Source organism: Pogona vitticeps, chromosome 1 (genome assembly GCF_051106095.1).
Source record: "Pogona vitticeps strain Pit_001003342236 chromosome 1, PviZW2.1, whole genome shotgun sequence".
Classification (NCBI taxonomy): domain Eukaryota; kingdom Metazoa; phylum Chordata; class Lepidosauria; order Squamata; family Agamidae; genus Pogona; species Pogona vitticeps.
In genome coordinates this window covers 273648408-273663234 of record NC_135783.1, presented here as the reverse complement: position 1 = coordinate 273663234, position 14827 = coordinate 273648408, and the positions used below count along the sequence as shown (strand labels likewise).

The 14827-nt window shown below is 41.5% G+C and overlaps 2 protein-coding genes across 8 annotated transcripts in view; one reads left to right on the top strand and one right to left on the bottom strand.

Annotated features, from left to right (window-relative positions):
- The window catches only part of KIF18A (kinesin family member 18A), a 70936-nt gene extending 65454 nt beyond the window's left edge, over window positions 1–5482 (bottom strand). Inside the window, exon 1 of the mRNA XM_020790405.3 lies at window positions 5342–5482. The gene's annotated coding sequence lies outside the window, so the exon portion shown is untranslated. The remainder of the gene's footprint in view (window positions 1–5341) is intronic.
- Window positions 5483–5601: 119 nt separating this feature from the next.
- Window positions 5602–14827, top strand: part of METTL15 (methyltransferase 15, mitochondrial 12S rRNA N4-cytidine) — a 137893-nt gene continuing 128667 nt past the window's right edge. For 2 of the 7 annotated variants that reach the window (XM_078382949.1, XM_078382953.1), the window contains exon 1: window positions 10387–10520. Coding sequence is in view for 5 of the 7 variants with exons in the window: in XM_020790409.3 (XP_020646068.3) it covers window positions 10257–10520 (264 nt within the window). In the remaining 2 variants the exon portion in view is untranslated. Of the gene's footprint in view, window positions 6111–6316; window positions 7766–9496; window positions 9535–10195; window positions 10521–14827 lie in introns of those variants that run through there. The other 5 variants (XM_020790410.3, XM_078382962.1, XM_020790409.3 and 2 more) reach the window with 5 other exon arrangements.

Below are 14827 nucleotides of genomic sequence, written 5' to 3'. Positions count from 1 at the left end.
TCAATGCAAAACAATTAGCCAACTCTCCAGCCAAGTAAGGTCACTGTACCTTAACATCTTGACAATTGGACGTATGGTGCATAAATGTGGAGGTGGCATTTGCAGATCTTATAGATTGCACTTTATGTATTTCCAGTCCAATAATAATCGGCTCAAGCAACAGGATGCCAGATTTAGGCTGAAGATCAGGAAAATTTTCTTAACAGTTAGAGCAGTACGACAAGGCAGTGAATTACCTCGAGTGAGCACTCCTACATTGATTTAGCAATGCTGGAGTCATTCAAGAGAAAATTGGACAACCATCTGTCAGATCTATTTTGATTAGGATTCCTGCATGGAACAGGAGGTTGGACTTTATGGCCTTATAACCCCCTTCCAACTCCCTTATTCTACGGAGCTACAATAGTCTGGTGTTCTAGGACTGTGATGCAACAGAGCACTACTTTGTTAGGCTTTGCAGAATTTTAGTCAAAACAATTATGTTATTGCCATAATTATTGCCATAGTGGCAGCTTGCCAGATTTTAAATTACAGTCGTGCCCTGCTTTACAAATGCCCCACATTACGACGAAACCACATTATGATGATGTTTTTGCAATCGCTTTTGCGATCGCAAAATGATGGTCTGAATAGGCTTTTTTCGCTTTGTGATGATCGGTTCCCTACTTCAGGAACCGATTCTTTGCAAAATGACGATTTTCCTACAGCTGATCGGCGGTTTCAAAATGGCCGCCAGGTAAATAAAATGGCTCCCCGCTGTTTTCTGGGACGGATTCCTCGCAAGACAGCCACCGAAAATGGCCGCCCTATGGAGGATCTTTTAGCCCATTGGAACACATTAAATGGGTTTTAATGCGTTTCAATGGGTTTTTCATTTTCGCATTACGACGTTTTCGTTCTACAGCGATTTCGCTGGAACGAATTAACGTCGTAATGCGAGGCACCACTGTACAACTCCTTGTAGTCAGAACAACAGAATTTCCTATTAAAATGTTTTTGTTGACTCTTCTGCCCCCTGGAAAAAACATTGTTTACAGTTGAGAGGGAAATGAAATTGAGTTTGGAACTCCCTCCTATGAGAGGCCAGGCAGGACCCATTATTTTCTCTTCTGGATCTATCTTGTACTATAGCCATCGCAAAACAATTAGCCAACTCTCCAGCCAAGTAAGGTCACTGTACCTTAACATCTTGACAATTGGACATATTGAGTTTGGAACTCCCTCCTATAAGAGGCCAGGCAGGACCCATCATTGCTGTCCTTCTACAAGCAGGTAATGAACTTTCTCTTCAGGCAAGCATTCCCTCAGTGACTAACTGCCTGAGTGGGGTTGTTAAATGGATTGATGTGCCTTGCTGCTGTGAATGTGTTTTGGTGTTGTTTTTGTTTACTATTGTGGTATTTGATCCTTTCAAGTTTTGTATACTTACTGCTTTTAGCTTTAAATATTGTCTTTTGATGATGTAAGCCACTCTGGTTCCTTTTTAAGAAGAAAAACAGATTTTTTTTCAGGAAAAATTGAGATTTTCAGAAATGTTTCATTTCTAAAGTACACTAGAGTTCTTATAACAAGAAAATATTAAATGAAAATATTTCTAAGTGTCTTTTTCCTGGAAAAATGGAAATGTTCACAAATTTTACTTCTGTAGGTAAAAAATATTTTTAATAAATAAATAAACTGAAAGAACTATAAATATAGGAAGATGCATACAAAAAGAATACAACACATTATTAGAAGGCAAGTCGACACTACACCAAACAAACTTGGATAGCAACAACAATCATATAGCAGAAACAGTTGCAACAGAAACATCATGGATTTCCTTCCATACATAGTTGCAAACTGGCACAAGGCTGGGTGAGCATTTAGAATTATTTTGTTTGTTATTGATATGCTTGAAGGCTAGGAAATGCTATCTATTCATCCATCCAAAATATTTTAGCCCACATTTCTCCTTGAAATGGACCCTATGTGGCTTACAACAGTGAAAGACAATATTTACCATTGAAACAATGGTGGTATCATGAAAAGACAGAATAAAAAGGCAGCTTATATTATTAACAAGAAATATTAGGGCAAAGATCAATAAGTAAACAAAATTTTTAAAAAATGCCACCCTGAGAAATGGAAATCACAAAGATAGAAAACACTAGTACTAAAAATGCAATCAAAGCAGTAATGCATAGCTAGCTAGCTAAAAATCACACACAAGTAGCTAGTTACTGAAGGAAGGCTTGCCTAAGGAGAAAAGTATTTGCCTGCTTTCAGAAGGACAGCAAAAATGGGGCCAGTCTGGCCTCCTGTGGGAGGGAGTTGCAAAGCCTGGGAACAGCACTACAGAAGGCTCTCTCCCGTGCCCGCATCTCCGAAGGAGGTGAGACTGAGAGAAAGACCTCTCCAGATGATCTTAACACCTGAGGTGGCTCCTAATGGGAGACAGTATTTGAGATAGCTTGGACCCAGGGCATTAAGGGCTTTGTAGGTTAAAACCAGCAGTTTGAATTGTGCCTGGTAACTGATCAGCACCCAGTGGAGCTGCTGCAGCAGGGGAGATTATGTGATCCCTGTAACCAGACCCAGTCAGCAATCTGGCTGCTGCATTTTGGACCCGTTGAAGTTTCCTGACACTTTCCATCAGCAGCCCTGCAGAGAGTGTGTTACAGTAATCCTGCCAGGAAGTAACTAGGACGTGTATCACAGTGACCAGCTCAGATCTCTCAAGAATTGAACATAGCTGGAACACTAAATTGTGCAAATGTACTCCTGGCCACCACCAAGACCTGGACATCCAGGCTCAGCAATGAATCCAGGAGCTCCCCCAAACTGCACACCTGTTCTTTTTAAACAGGAGTATAATCTCATCCAGTACCAAGTGCATCCCTATTTCTTGATCTGCCTCTGTATATTCTTACTTTTAAGAACTTCAGTATTTTAAGATACATATTCCCAGCTTTTTGATTATGCCTTTTTAGGCTATAAATTCTTTTAATTTTAGAATGTAATTTAAAATATTCTCATTGTTCTATTTTACCCTTAAACATATTTTGGATTGAATTCTGTCTTAAGTATTTGGTTGCAATTAAAGTTCAGTTTACATATATTTTTACATATTTGTATCTACAATTTTTCCATAGCTGTAAAACTTTTATATTCTTACATCTTTGAAGTGGTTTTTTTTTTCTTATAGAACAGAGAAGAAATGTAGATAAATAAAGCTTGTAGGATTAAACAAGCTGATGCTGCCTGGAAGTATTGCAACAATAACTGCTTGGTTTAATTCTGAAATGTCAATGACTGTCTAGTTTCATTCTGTGTAGCCTGTATAATTAAAATTGTAAACCGCCCGGAGAGTGCTTGTAGCACTATGGGGCGGTATATAAGTCCAATAAATAAATAAATAAATAAATAAATAAATAAACCCTCTTTTTTGTATAAATACTAGCTGTGAAAAACACAGACTTCTGATTATCCCCACCCCCACGGTTTATAAGGTCATGTAGGGCTCTTGGGAGGATGTTGAGTTGTCAGAATCCCTGACTTGATATACCTATCTACTCTCGTGATATAGCAGTAACTTTGGAAGTGCAGGTGCTGTGCTGCTCATGAGTCTCCACAGCCACTTCCTCCTTCAGAAGACTGCAAAAATGCATGCTACAGTGGGGTCTTGACTTGAGAACTTAATCCGTATTGGAAGGCGGTTCTCAAGTCAAAAAGTTCTCAGGTCAAATCTGCATTTCCCATAGGAATGCATTGAGAACCATTTGATCCGTATCTGCTCTTTTCCGTCCATAGAAACTAATGGGAAGCTGCTATTCCGCCTTCGACCACTAGAGGGGGATATTTTGTTTCTTTTTTTCTTAGGTCAAGAAAGGTTCAGGGAAGGCAGGGAAAATACAGTCCAGGCAGTCCAGGACCAGGCAGTCTCAAGACTGTCTCCCAATCCACTCTCTAAATGCTGGGAGGAGTGAGGAAGCAGACAGGCACCCTTTTCACTGGCCAACAGTTAACTGAAAGTTCAAATTTTGCACTTTCCCTGCCTCCCACGTGTTTTTTTTCAGTTCTTAACTCAAATCTAAGTATGTAAGTCAAGTCAATATTTTCCTATGAGAGTGGTTCTTAAGTCAAAATGTTCTTAACTCAAGCCGTTCTTAAGTCAAGACCCCACTGTATTAGAATTTCCCTTATTAACAAATAAGAAGCATGTCTTTTGTAAAGATGATGTCTCTTCATTATCTACAGTATTTGAGACCAAATCACCCTCAAATACTTTGCATCACAACAGGAATAGTTTGCAAGAATACACTGTTTCTAGGGAAATTCAGTCTCTCCTCCTCTTGTGAATTGTACTCAAGCTCAAAGTAAATAGGAAAGCCAGAAAGGGCAGTGATGTCATATGTCCACTAAGCAGAAAGTCTAGGGCTTCAACCTCCAGAAAGTCTTAGCTCCAGTACACTCCTGCATCTTGCCAAGAAGAGCCAGAGGAATAAGGTCTAGACTTGAACTTTCTGCAGATCAGTCTCTTGCTCTTTTGCTACCATCATCCTCCCATATAGAACAAGGCAGTGGCAATGTTTCTCTTCATTAATGTGGCCAACTGGACATTAACACTTTTCAGACGTCTCTACTATTATACTGCAGCAGACACTGCAAGAGTGTGTTAACAACCTCAAAGGGATGAAGTGTGTAATAGTATGCAGAAATATACAGTATTCCATAACCTAGGCACTGTTCCTTAAAATCCTGCAGACTTCAAAATTTGTAGATACCGTTTCTTTCCCTCCTTAATCATACTCTGAGATCCTTAAGTCCTGTATTCAGCTGCCCCGCTCAACAGACTTTTAAAGAGGCTGAGCCCCACTGAACACAATGGGACTTATTCCCACGCAAAAAATGTATTGGATCGGAGACGTGGTGTCCAGTAAATAAGGAAGCAAGCCACCCTGACCCTACGTAAGCCTGCTTGGACATCATCCTCCCTGCGTCCAGCGAGCATGACACCCGGCGCTGCAGTCTTAAGGATGAGTAGGTAACAGGGAGGAAACACGGGAGTTCCTGGAAGAACGTGTCGGCGAGGCAATCCGAGCAAGTCGCGCCTGAAACAAGCAACGGAAAACAGTCCTCACGATCGCCTTGTTGCGGTTGCGTATTTGGGAGGCGGCGGCGACAACAATTAGAGTACTGATAGGCCACCCATCTTTCTCCAAAGGAATTCAGGCGCTTGGGGGACGAACCCGCGCGAGCTCACTTGCCTATACGATAAAGTGGCATCAGGCCCCTCGGCGACCCAAGGCAGCTAAAGGCGACGTGATTTTCAAGCAGCCGTGTGGACGTAAAGACTCACCGGAGCATGAGGATCCTCTCGGTTGACCGCCGGCCCGCGCCGCTTTCTATGAACGTCGCGGCCGCTGAGCTTCCTCGGTTCAGGGAGGCAGCAATTCAAACACAAGCGGCTTGTGGTTTCCCTCCTTCTGATTGGCTCGCAGCGGGAGCACGTCATAAGCGTCCCCACGCTGCTGATGGGCTGGACGATGTAGTTTGGCCTACGTGGGGACCCGTCCCTCCCCCCCTAATAATGGTTTTTAGCGGACTTTTAACGGTAGGGAAGGCTAGGCATCTCGTCTCTATGTTTGACAAATAGGGTGTTGGATGCTGCCGGTGAATGAATCAATGAAAAGAACTCTTACCAGCTGATCAGAGTAGGAGGAGGGTGGGGGTGCGAGTGGCTTTTGGTTTTTGTTCGGCCCCGAGAATGGAGAATACGTTGTAAGCGTGGATAAAGACCAAAAAGGTGATCGGAATGCGAGAATGCAGTGAAGGTAGAATTCAATGCCACAGCTTAAGTTTTGTAGGCACCACGCAACCTTTCCTGTTGTAGACAGCGATCATTTACTGTTATGGACTTTGATGTTACAGAAAGGTTGATACTGTTTAAAATGCCTTTCAGTCGTATACCTCTCTCAACATTGTTCTAACCTCAGTGACTCGAAAATAGCTCCCCGAGTCCTATCGAAGCGACTCCCAAGTGAGCATACAGAACGTAGCGGTACCTGATTGCCGAGTCAACCTGCTTCTGACGTCAACTTACACGTGACTGTGTCTTATTTTTACACGTGTGCCTTTAATTTTAAACAATTCCAACCACGAGCGAAGGTGGTTGCGATACAATTCCGTATGCGGAAGGTAACCTCCTTAATAAAGCTATAAGTAGCATGCAGCTGTGGCATTTGAATCTCGGTGCAGAGTGCAGCCGTCTTAAGAAAAAGTTCTTAAAATTGCTCCATCTGAGGATGGAATAATGCAATGTGGTCTATCATGAGGCGTTCCATGGTGGACACTTGTTAACATTTTTCTGAGGGCTGCATTTAAAAAAAAAAAGAGGTCGGTGCGATGGGAATCGAAAAATTATGATGGTCAACCCTATGGCTGTCTTCCTCCCGAAAAATCATCTGCCTCCATCGCTCAGCTACTTTTCTGCCGCAGAAAAGATCGGGAAGTGCAGTTTTGGCACAATGGTTGTGCACAGGAAATAGCTCGGAGGAATGAGTGTTTTCTCACGCGGAAAGGAGAAGGTCCCTAGAGAATACTGGCACAGTCAGTAATATTTTACGCATAAAAGATCTTTCTGACGTTGAGAAAATAGTAGAGAATCTCTGCCCCGATTGTTCAGGTTCCGAAGGTTGTGTGGTGGAACTCCTGATTATAAAACAAAGTATTTATTAATAATACAGGGTATTCATTTTTCTTCTGCAACGCATCACAATCCGGGAGAACATCTATCTCGTATTGAAACATAATAGTTACCGTTTAATGTGCCATAATGTTTTTGTTCCACACACAAAAGATCCCGAGAAACAAAAACATTGTGGCACTTTAAAGGCTAAGTACAATACAGTATGAGCTTTCGTGGATCAAGTCAACTTCCTCCGAAGGGTGGTTTTTCTTTTCTTTTCTTCTTACATCCTTGCACTGACTAACACGGCTACTCCTTCGAAAATTACAACAATCCGGGAAGTAACTTTGTGCGTCGTTACTGATGGCGCATTGAACAGATGCTCTACTCTTGCTTGCTCGTTTCACAGTTTACGAGCCAGCTATAGCACTGGAGGCAGAAGCAAGGGAAAAAGAAGGGGCTTCCCGGGAAAACGTAGAGATAAAGAACACAGGGGGAGAGAGGGAAGCGACGAGACAGGGAAGCTAGTAGGCAGGGAAGAGACAATCTTGGCAGACTACGCCTGTTTCATTCGGTGTCAATCCCGCTGAATTGATTTGACGCTAATCCCGCAGTAAGTGTGGATGCCTTCCGTTTGAGGCAGCAGGGCCTCACTGAGATCGCCAACCTGCCTGTAGTGTTGCATAAATTGCGCAGTTAAGAGGTGGGGAAGCGGAGCGTCGGGCTCTCCTTCGCCGCCAACCTTTTTTTCCGAGAGGTCCCTGTTGCCTTCTGCGGAGGCGGACCAAAAAAGCCGAAACGGAATAGAAAGCGCGACGCCTTGTTGCGGGGAGGAAGCCTATTGGCGGCCCTCCTGGCTGTCACGGGAAGGCGGCGGGGCCGTGGCCTCCTCGAGCGCGGTGAGTAGTAGGAGGACCGTGCCGTCGTCTCAGGACGAGTGTGGCCAAGCCTCGGGCCCGGGGGTGGACAAATGAACCGTTGGGGGAAAGGAAGGGCTCTATTTGTTCTCGGCAGGACGCAGGACGGGCTACACTCACAATAAAAAGCCGCCTCGCTTCCTCCCTCCCTCCCACTCACGAGGAGCCCTATTGGTTGGTAAGGTCTTCCCTCGTTTCGCCAGTGGCTACAGTTGGCCCGGTCGCCTCTCCCTCTCAGCTCAAGGGGCTGCATTTCGGAAGAGTGTAAGGAGCGACTTCGAGATTAAAAGCCACCCTGAAAATAAAGCGAGGTGCTTTATTAAAAAATAAATAAATACTGAGCCAAAATGGCCTTTTAAGTCGAAAACAAAGCATCCTTCTGTTCAGCCACTGTCGTTTGGGTTAATCTTTTGTTAATTGTGTGACGCGTAATGTAATGGACGCCGTTCTCATCTATGGGTGGGGGGGGAGAGAGACAAAGGCAGGTGCCTTTAAATCTAAAGAATATAGGCCGTAGTTGTTTTATTGGCTGGAAGCCATAGTAATTGCAGTAATGAGTAAAACACCCTCTACCTTCATCATCCGGATCCAAGACGCTATGGATGACATGGCCTGGTGTCAGGAATTATTACTGGCATGGGTGCTTTCAGTCAGCCAATGGCAGGTTCTTCCTGTTCATGTCTTTCGATGTCTTGCCTGTCTACTTTTTATCTTTTCCTTCAGGCCCCTCTTTAGTATCTGGGTCCTGATCAACAGCTGACCTTCCTCCCCTTACTCTTTCCAACGTCTTTTGAGCACTCCTCCTGTTGGCCTGTATCCTCATGGGAGTTGGCTTTGTCTTTTAAAAAAAGTACTTCTGGAAAGCAGGTGGACTACTGCAGAACACATGGGAAAATCCTTATAAGCTGCACACATGAGAGGCTAAAGTGGTGCTGTGATTCCTGGTGCTCCTCTGGCAAAGTGTATGGGGGAGATGAAGGGAAATTATAGATACCAGAAGTAGTAATGTGAACAAGTAATCTACAGTATTCTCCTCAAGATTACCTAATCTATTATTGAACCATAACACCATTCCTTTAAACAGCCCCTTAGTTTGTCCTGGGGTAAGGGGCTAATAAAGTTACTTTATGGCAGATCTTACTCTTTATTTTTCTACTTCTGTGCCTAGTTTAACAGTATAAGTTCCTTGTCCTTTTTGCTGCCTTGTTCTAAATTACTGTTGTACTTGTGAGTCACTGGGGTGGAAAAGGCTAGACATTTAAATAATAAAACTTTGCTCTGGCTGTGTGTAAAATTTCTATTGTAACTACCATTTCCATTGCTTCAATAATTCCAAGAGACATTGCATACTTCTATTTTTATTTTAACTTATTTTTGTCTTGCTCTTCCTTTTCCTAATAGAAGTTGTGGGGAAGTTACAGGTCACAGTTCAATAGTGCACTATTGAACTGTGACCTGCAACTTCCCCACAACTTCTATTAGAAAAAGGAAGATGAAGCAGTGCAGTAATAAAGGCACAGAAGCTTAAACCTCTAGATGACCCTTCCCAAAAGTTTAACATAGATATCAAAGAGCATGTGGGACAAGAAGAAACCATTTGTTTGAAGGCTGTGGGGTCGAATAGCTGCTAAGAGAATACAGGAGAATCAACAGTCACATTCTCTTTGTCCTGGCACAGAAATGATTTGAGGGCCTTTGATAGTCATGCGTAAAAAGTTCATAGATTTTTAAGATAACGCCCCCCCACACACACAAGGATTAATATTTGGTACATCGTCTCTTGTATTTAGAAAATTAGTCCCATAAGGTAAGATGTGCATCGGGGAAAAAATAACTAATTAGTTCATGAATATAAATTATTATAGGATTGCAGTGGTAGTCTCTCTCTCTCTCTCTCTCTGTCTCCAAGACGAAATCCTCTGCAGTAATGTCTGCTTTCCATTTCAGGTATGTTCTTACAGATCTTTGTAGTTTAAATTACTGTATTTCTCTGTCCATCCACATAAGAACTCGGAGGTAGTATTAACTAATTTCTGCAAGACTAATTTCTGACTGAATAGGGATTTGAAACTGTTTCCTTGTGTTTTGGCTACTGTGTGATGATAGTGATGTAGATACGGTTGTTGTTTTTTCTTACTACCAATGATTTGGATGCTCCCAATCTGCCTATAGTTTTCATGATCCACATATATCAATGTGATTTATTTTTAAACAGGCCTGTTTATAGTTTGGGTCAGATTAAATTTAAAAAAAATCAGTGGTTGGAAAGTTAAGGTATTTGACTGTGTAGAAATGTTAAAATTAGTAGAATACAACTGCATCTTAGAGAAAACAAGTTCTGTAGTTTTGGTATCTGGCTAAAGAACCAAAGATTGGGAGTTCAGTTCCCTACTGTGCCTCCCTGACAGTTGCTAAAGTTGACCTATAGGGTCCCTTTTAGCTCTGCAATACTAAGATGATAGTTATGTTGAAAGGCTTTTGCAGCATGTGCTGATACTCCGGTCTTTTTATGCCAACTAATAAACAATATTTATTGTTTCATTATAGTTTTCATTTCCTTCCAATCATTTTGAAAATGCTGATTTTGACTTCTAATTTTTCTTCTCAGGCTGGTTAATTTATTGCTATTAAGAATTGTACCCTGTCCTTCAATCAAGCTCATCTAGAAGATGCAACAGGTTCCATACTTATGCAAGATGCACAAGTCATTTCTTTTTCACAATTTGAGTAAATCTGCCTCAAAAAGTTTAGGAATGTGGGCCAGAAAAATACACTCTTCATTAGTAAGTAAATGTAGAGATGAAAAAAAATCATTACACTTGAATGACAGTGAAAATGTAGACTACAGCGTACGCAATGAAGACTGCCTACTACTACATATACCAGTTATGGTCAAGGAAGTTGTTAATTTTTTATCACCACAGAATGGACAGGTAAGTTGAAGTTTCTTTTCAAAACTGAACACTTTTTTTCTCGTGGCGCAGTGGTTAAATTGCTGTACTGCAGCCAAAACTGTGCTCATGACTTGGGGTTCAATCCCAGGTAGCCGGCTGAAGGTTGACTCAGCCTTCTATCCTTCTGAGGTCAGTAAAATGAGTACCCAGCTTGCTGGGGAGGCAATGTGTAGCCTGCATAATTAACTTGTAAACCGCCCAGAGAGTGCTTGAAGCACTGTGGGGCGGTATATAAGCAGCACACTTTTTATTTTTTAAAAAGTCATTCTCTAGGCTCCTAAGAGAATATATTTTTAGGGAAGTGAAGTTTGTTTATTTTTTATTTTTTTGCAGTGAGTTTGTGATTTCTGGACTGGGCGGACTGGGCTGATATGTGATTGAAACGAAAATCCTGTTTTGATTATACAGGATGCATTTATATAGTTACTGTTTTTATATGAGTTACTACAGTATTTATTTATATAGTTATTATTTTTATATGAGACTAATTGCCAGGGAGGCAACCCCTAAATTTAACTTTCAGTTGTACCCAGTATCTGATGGGAGATATCAGTGCTCAGAATTTTTCATAGGATCACTATATCAAAAGCTGCAAAATGCAGATCCTACAGGAACATCAAGCCAGTCTCCATCTCATATTCTGATTGGAGACCAGCCTGAACAGCATTAAGGAAATATGCTTTATTTCAGAATGCCTGGTGCTGTTAGCTGCTATTTACTGCATATATTTCTTCCTAAAGAATAGTTGGTTATAGTCTTGAAACTGGTCTAAAGGTATTAAGTGGTATATGGTTATAAAGCTGTTATCAGGAACTCTTTACAGAAGAGCTTCTCATTATGGGAGTCCTGAAACTATGCTGCATTGAACATACCTACAGAGCCCTGTCTGGATCTTCACACTGGATATGGAAGAGTTTGAAATGCTGGCCATGCAAGCACATTTCCATGTTCCCCTTCCCATTTAGTCCTGCATGTGAGCAAGCAAATCGCTGGATAAGGTTTATGCTTTGCATGGCTAAATTTCTGATTACCACAGGCCCCCACATTCCCCAAGGCATGTCCTTAATATGATCTCTTTGAAATAATCATTTATTTCTCCCTCATTGTGATGGCTTTCTTCCCCAAGACTCTGATTCTCCTTGGCAGCACCTGAATTTTCATCCTGGTAGTGGTATGTCAGTCTTATTCATAAGTCTTTTTCTTTCTTAGCTGTCTTGTCCTCAAGGGAACCTTTTTCCTGAGAACCAGGAGCTATCTTTACTTGCTGAACATCCACAAACTTGTCCTGCAGGCAGATACCATATTTTTCCGTTTATAAGGCACCCCCATGTATTGGACGCCCCTCCCACTTTTCTAACCCAAAATTAAGAAACCCGAGCAGGGCTTAGCAAGTGGAGGGGGAGAGAAGGGATCAAAGCACTGCAGGATTGCTTTGATCCATGCTTTCCCCTTTTGTTGCTAAGCCCACTTAGCAAGTAGAGGGGAAAGCAGGGATCATTGTGCTTTGGTCCCTTACTCCCCTCCTTACTTCTGTGTATAACAGACCTGAGCAAAGTATGGCCTACGAGCCGCTCCTGTCCGGCCCACTGGTCGTCACTCCAGTCCAGTGTTCAAGCCCAAGACAGACTGGATTTCTTTCACTGAACAAGTTGAACATCAAAACCATTTATAGCTTTTTGTCTAAAGTTGATAATTTGCTTATCTTTAACATACCGCAAAAAACCTCTTTAGTATTTGTGAAGATTAACAAGTTTTACTGTTTCATTTTATTTTTAAGTAAAGTTGGTTTGGCCCCCGAACACAATTCAGACTTTTCATGTGGCCCCCTATAGAGATTAATTGCTCACCCCTGGTGTATAAGTTGATGCTCAACTTTTACTCTAAAGATTTTAGACCAAAGTATTGTCTTATACACGGACAAATATGGAAATCACTCAGTATACTCAACAGTCCTACACCCATGCTGTTTTTGTATCTACATAGCTTTGTTCAGTGAGAGACTGGACTGTTTACTATCAGTAAGAGGCAAGATGGACTGTTCTGGTTTGTTTGCTCTGTTACTGAACTCTTCTGTCTCATAACTTCATATTACCTCAGTGCTTTCTCAGTGGGTGATATACATTAATTGGGCTCTCATTTTTACTAGTACCAGTAAAGCTGAGTCCCCACTCAAGTCTGTGCTATCTTTTGGAGTCTCTCACTAAACATCCATATTTTTAAAAAATCTGTTTTACCCACCCACCCCAACATTTGCTGGCTCATAAGGTCCTTGGGACCAACAGGCTACTTTTAGAGCTGTTGGTTGCTGTTCATGCCTCTATCTAGCTCTGTGGTTCACCTTACGCAGGTGTAGAAACCGCTTCCACTTGAGACCATGTAATCTTGCAGCTACAAAAAGGAAGAGGAAAGCACCCAGAAGGACATAGCCAAACAGCCCCTCTCACACACATTTTAAGAGCAAACCAAATAAAATAGCTACAGACTTTCCTTCTTTCCCAGTTTGTGGCTCCTGTTTGTTTATTGTGTATCCTGTGTTCTCTAAGGCTGGCAGTCTACTATTAATGCTAACTTAGGAGACGATTAGAATATTGATTTCTAGAGTGTATGCTTCATCAGTTACTTACCATCAGCCATGAGTATTTGGGGAAAAACATATCACAATTAGCCAAGGTGTGTGGGTTTTTTTTTTTTTGACAAAAATGAAATCTACCCAGTGCTCACATTCCAGACTAAATGGTCAAAATCCTGTTGCTGATTTACACATGTGTAATGAAAACCACATAAGTCGTAGAAACAAATTGTCCCTCATTATTAAGGTGCTGGTTTTGCTCTTAGATGCACACTCACTCATGTAATTGCTGGCCTGTGATCACCTTACTATGGCTTCTAAATACTATGTCCCTACTGGTGTGTGTGTGTGGTTCTGTAGAGCAAAGGGCTTTCAAATATATAGTGTTTCTTCTTTTATGATAGGTTCTGAATTTCCAGGCTCCATATATCTCCTGAATTTTTATACTGTAGCTCAGAATAAGCAGTATGGCATGGGAGGAACAATAACTGTCACATAGAACCTAATGTCAAAATGTCCTTTGAGACAAGAATATTACCTTTTGGGCTAAAATTAAATCATTCAGAAATTCAAGACAGATGCTTACTCATTTGTGCAGATGAAAGAGTACCATATCTATGTGAAGTAGATACTGGTCGTATGTTTATCCTTGATTCTTATTGATAGGAAAATTGTCTACCTCAAAGTGCAAGCAGTGGACTTCTAGTCAGGTTATCTGAAGCACTTTGTACAAGTGCTTCTTGCCGCAAAGTAGGTTTGAGTGTTACTTTTCTGTTGTCCTCAGTTAATCTGTGAAACAAAGCTGAAGATTAGAAGGCACCAGAAATGCAGTAGAAACACCAAGAGCTATGTTATTCACAGTGCTTCCCAGAATGGAACATATGCACACAGATTCCAATGTGATGATTCCATTACAGTGCTGCCTTGCTAGACAGTTACCCCGCATGACAGTTTTTTCGCTAGACATTGACGTTTTGCAATCGCTATAGCAATTCGCAAAACAGTAATTCCTATGGGGGAATTTCGCTGGACAATGTTTGGTCCCTGCTTCGCAAACCAATTTTTGCTAGACAACGATTTTGACAGCTCCCTCCGCGCTCAAAAAACGGGTGCTTTTGGGACCTAAGCTTTGCAAGACAGCTATTTAAACAGCTGATCAGCGGTTCGCAAAGCGGCTTTCCTATGGCCGATCTTTGCTAGACAACGACAATTCTTCCCCGTTGGAACGCATTAAACAGGTTTCAATGCATTCCAGTAGGGAAATACTTTTCGCTAGACAATGATTTCACTGAACAGCGATTTTAGTGGAATGGATTATCATCGTCTAGCGAGGCACCACTGTATTGTAGATGGGAATTTAATTCATCTAAAGTGAAAGTGTGGTTGTGGGTACTATATGCTTCAAAAGATTTCAAACTTTGCAGAATGAATTAAAATAACAAATATGTTAATATTCTTCTCTGTTGGATCTGTGTAAGTGTTCAGTTGCGTAGTAGTGGGGAAAATACAGAGATTGAGTTTGGTGATTTTGAGCATATTAAATCACACTTACTTTGAGGAAGTGGACTTGTCCATGGCAGTTCACATTAAAATGTAGCAGTTAGTCTTTAAGGTGCTGCATCATTTTTATCTTCTTTATTTTTAGTTTTATTTTGTTTCTGGCCATATACACACTTTGTTATACATTTTATCATTTGCTGTAAGCCCTCTGTTTTTG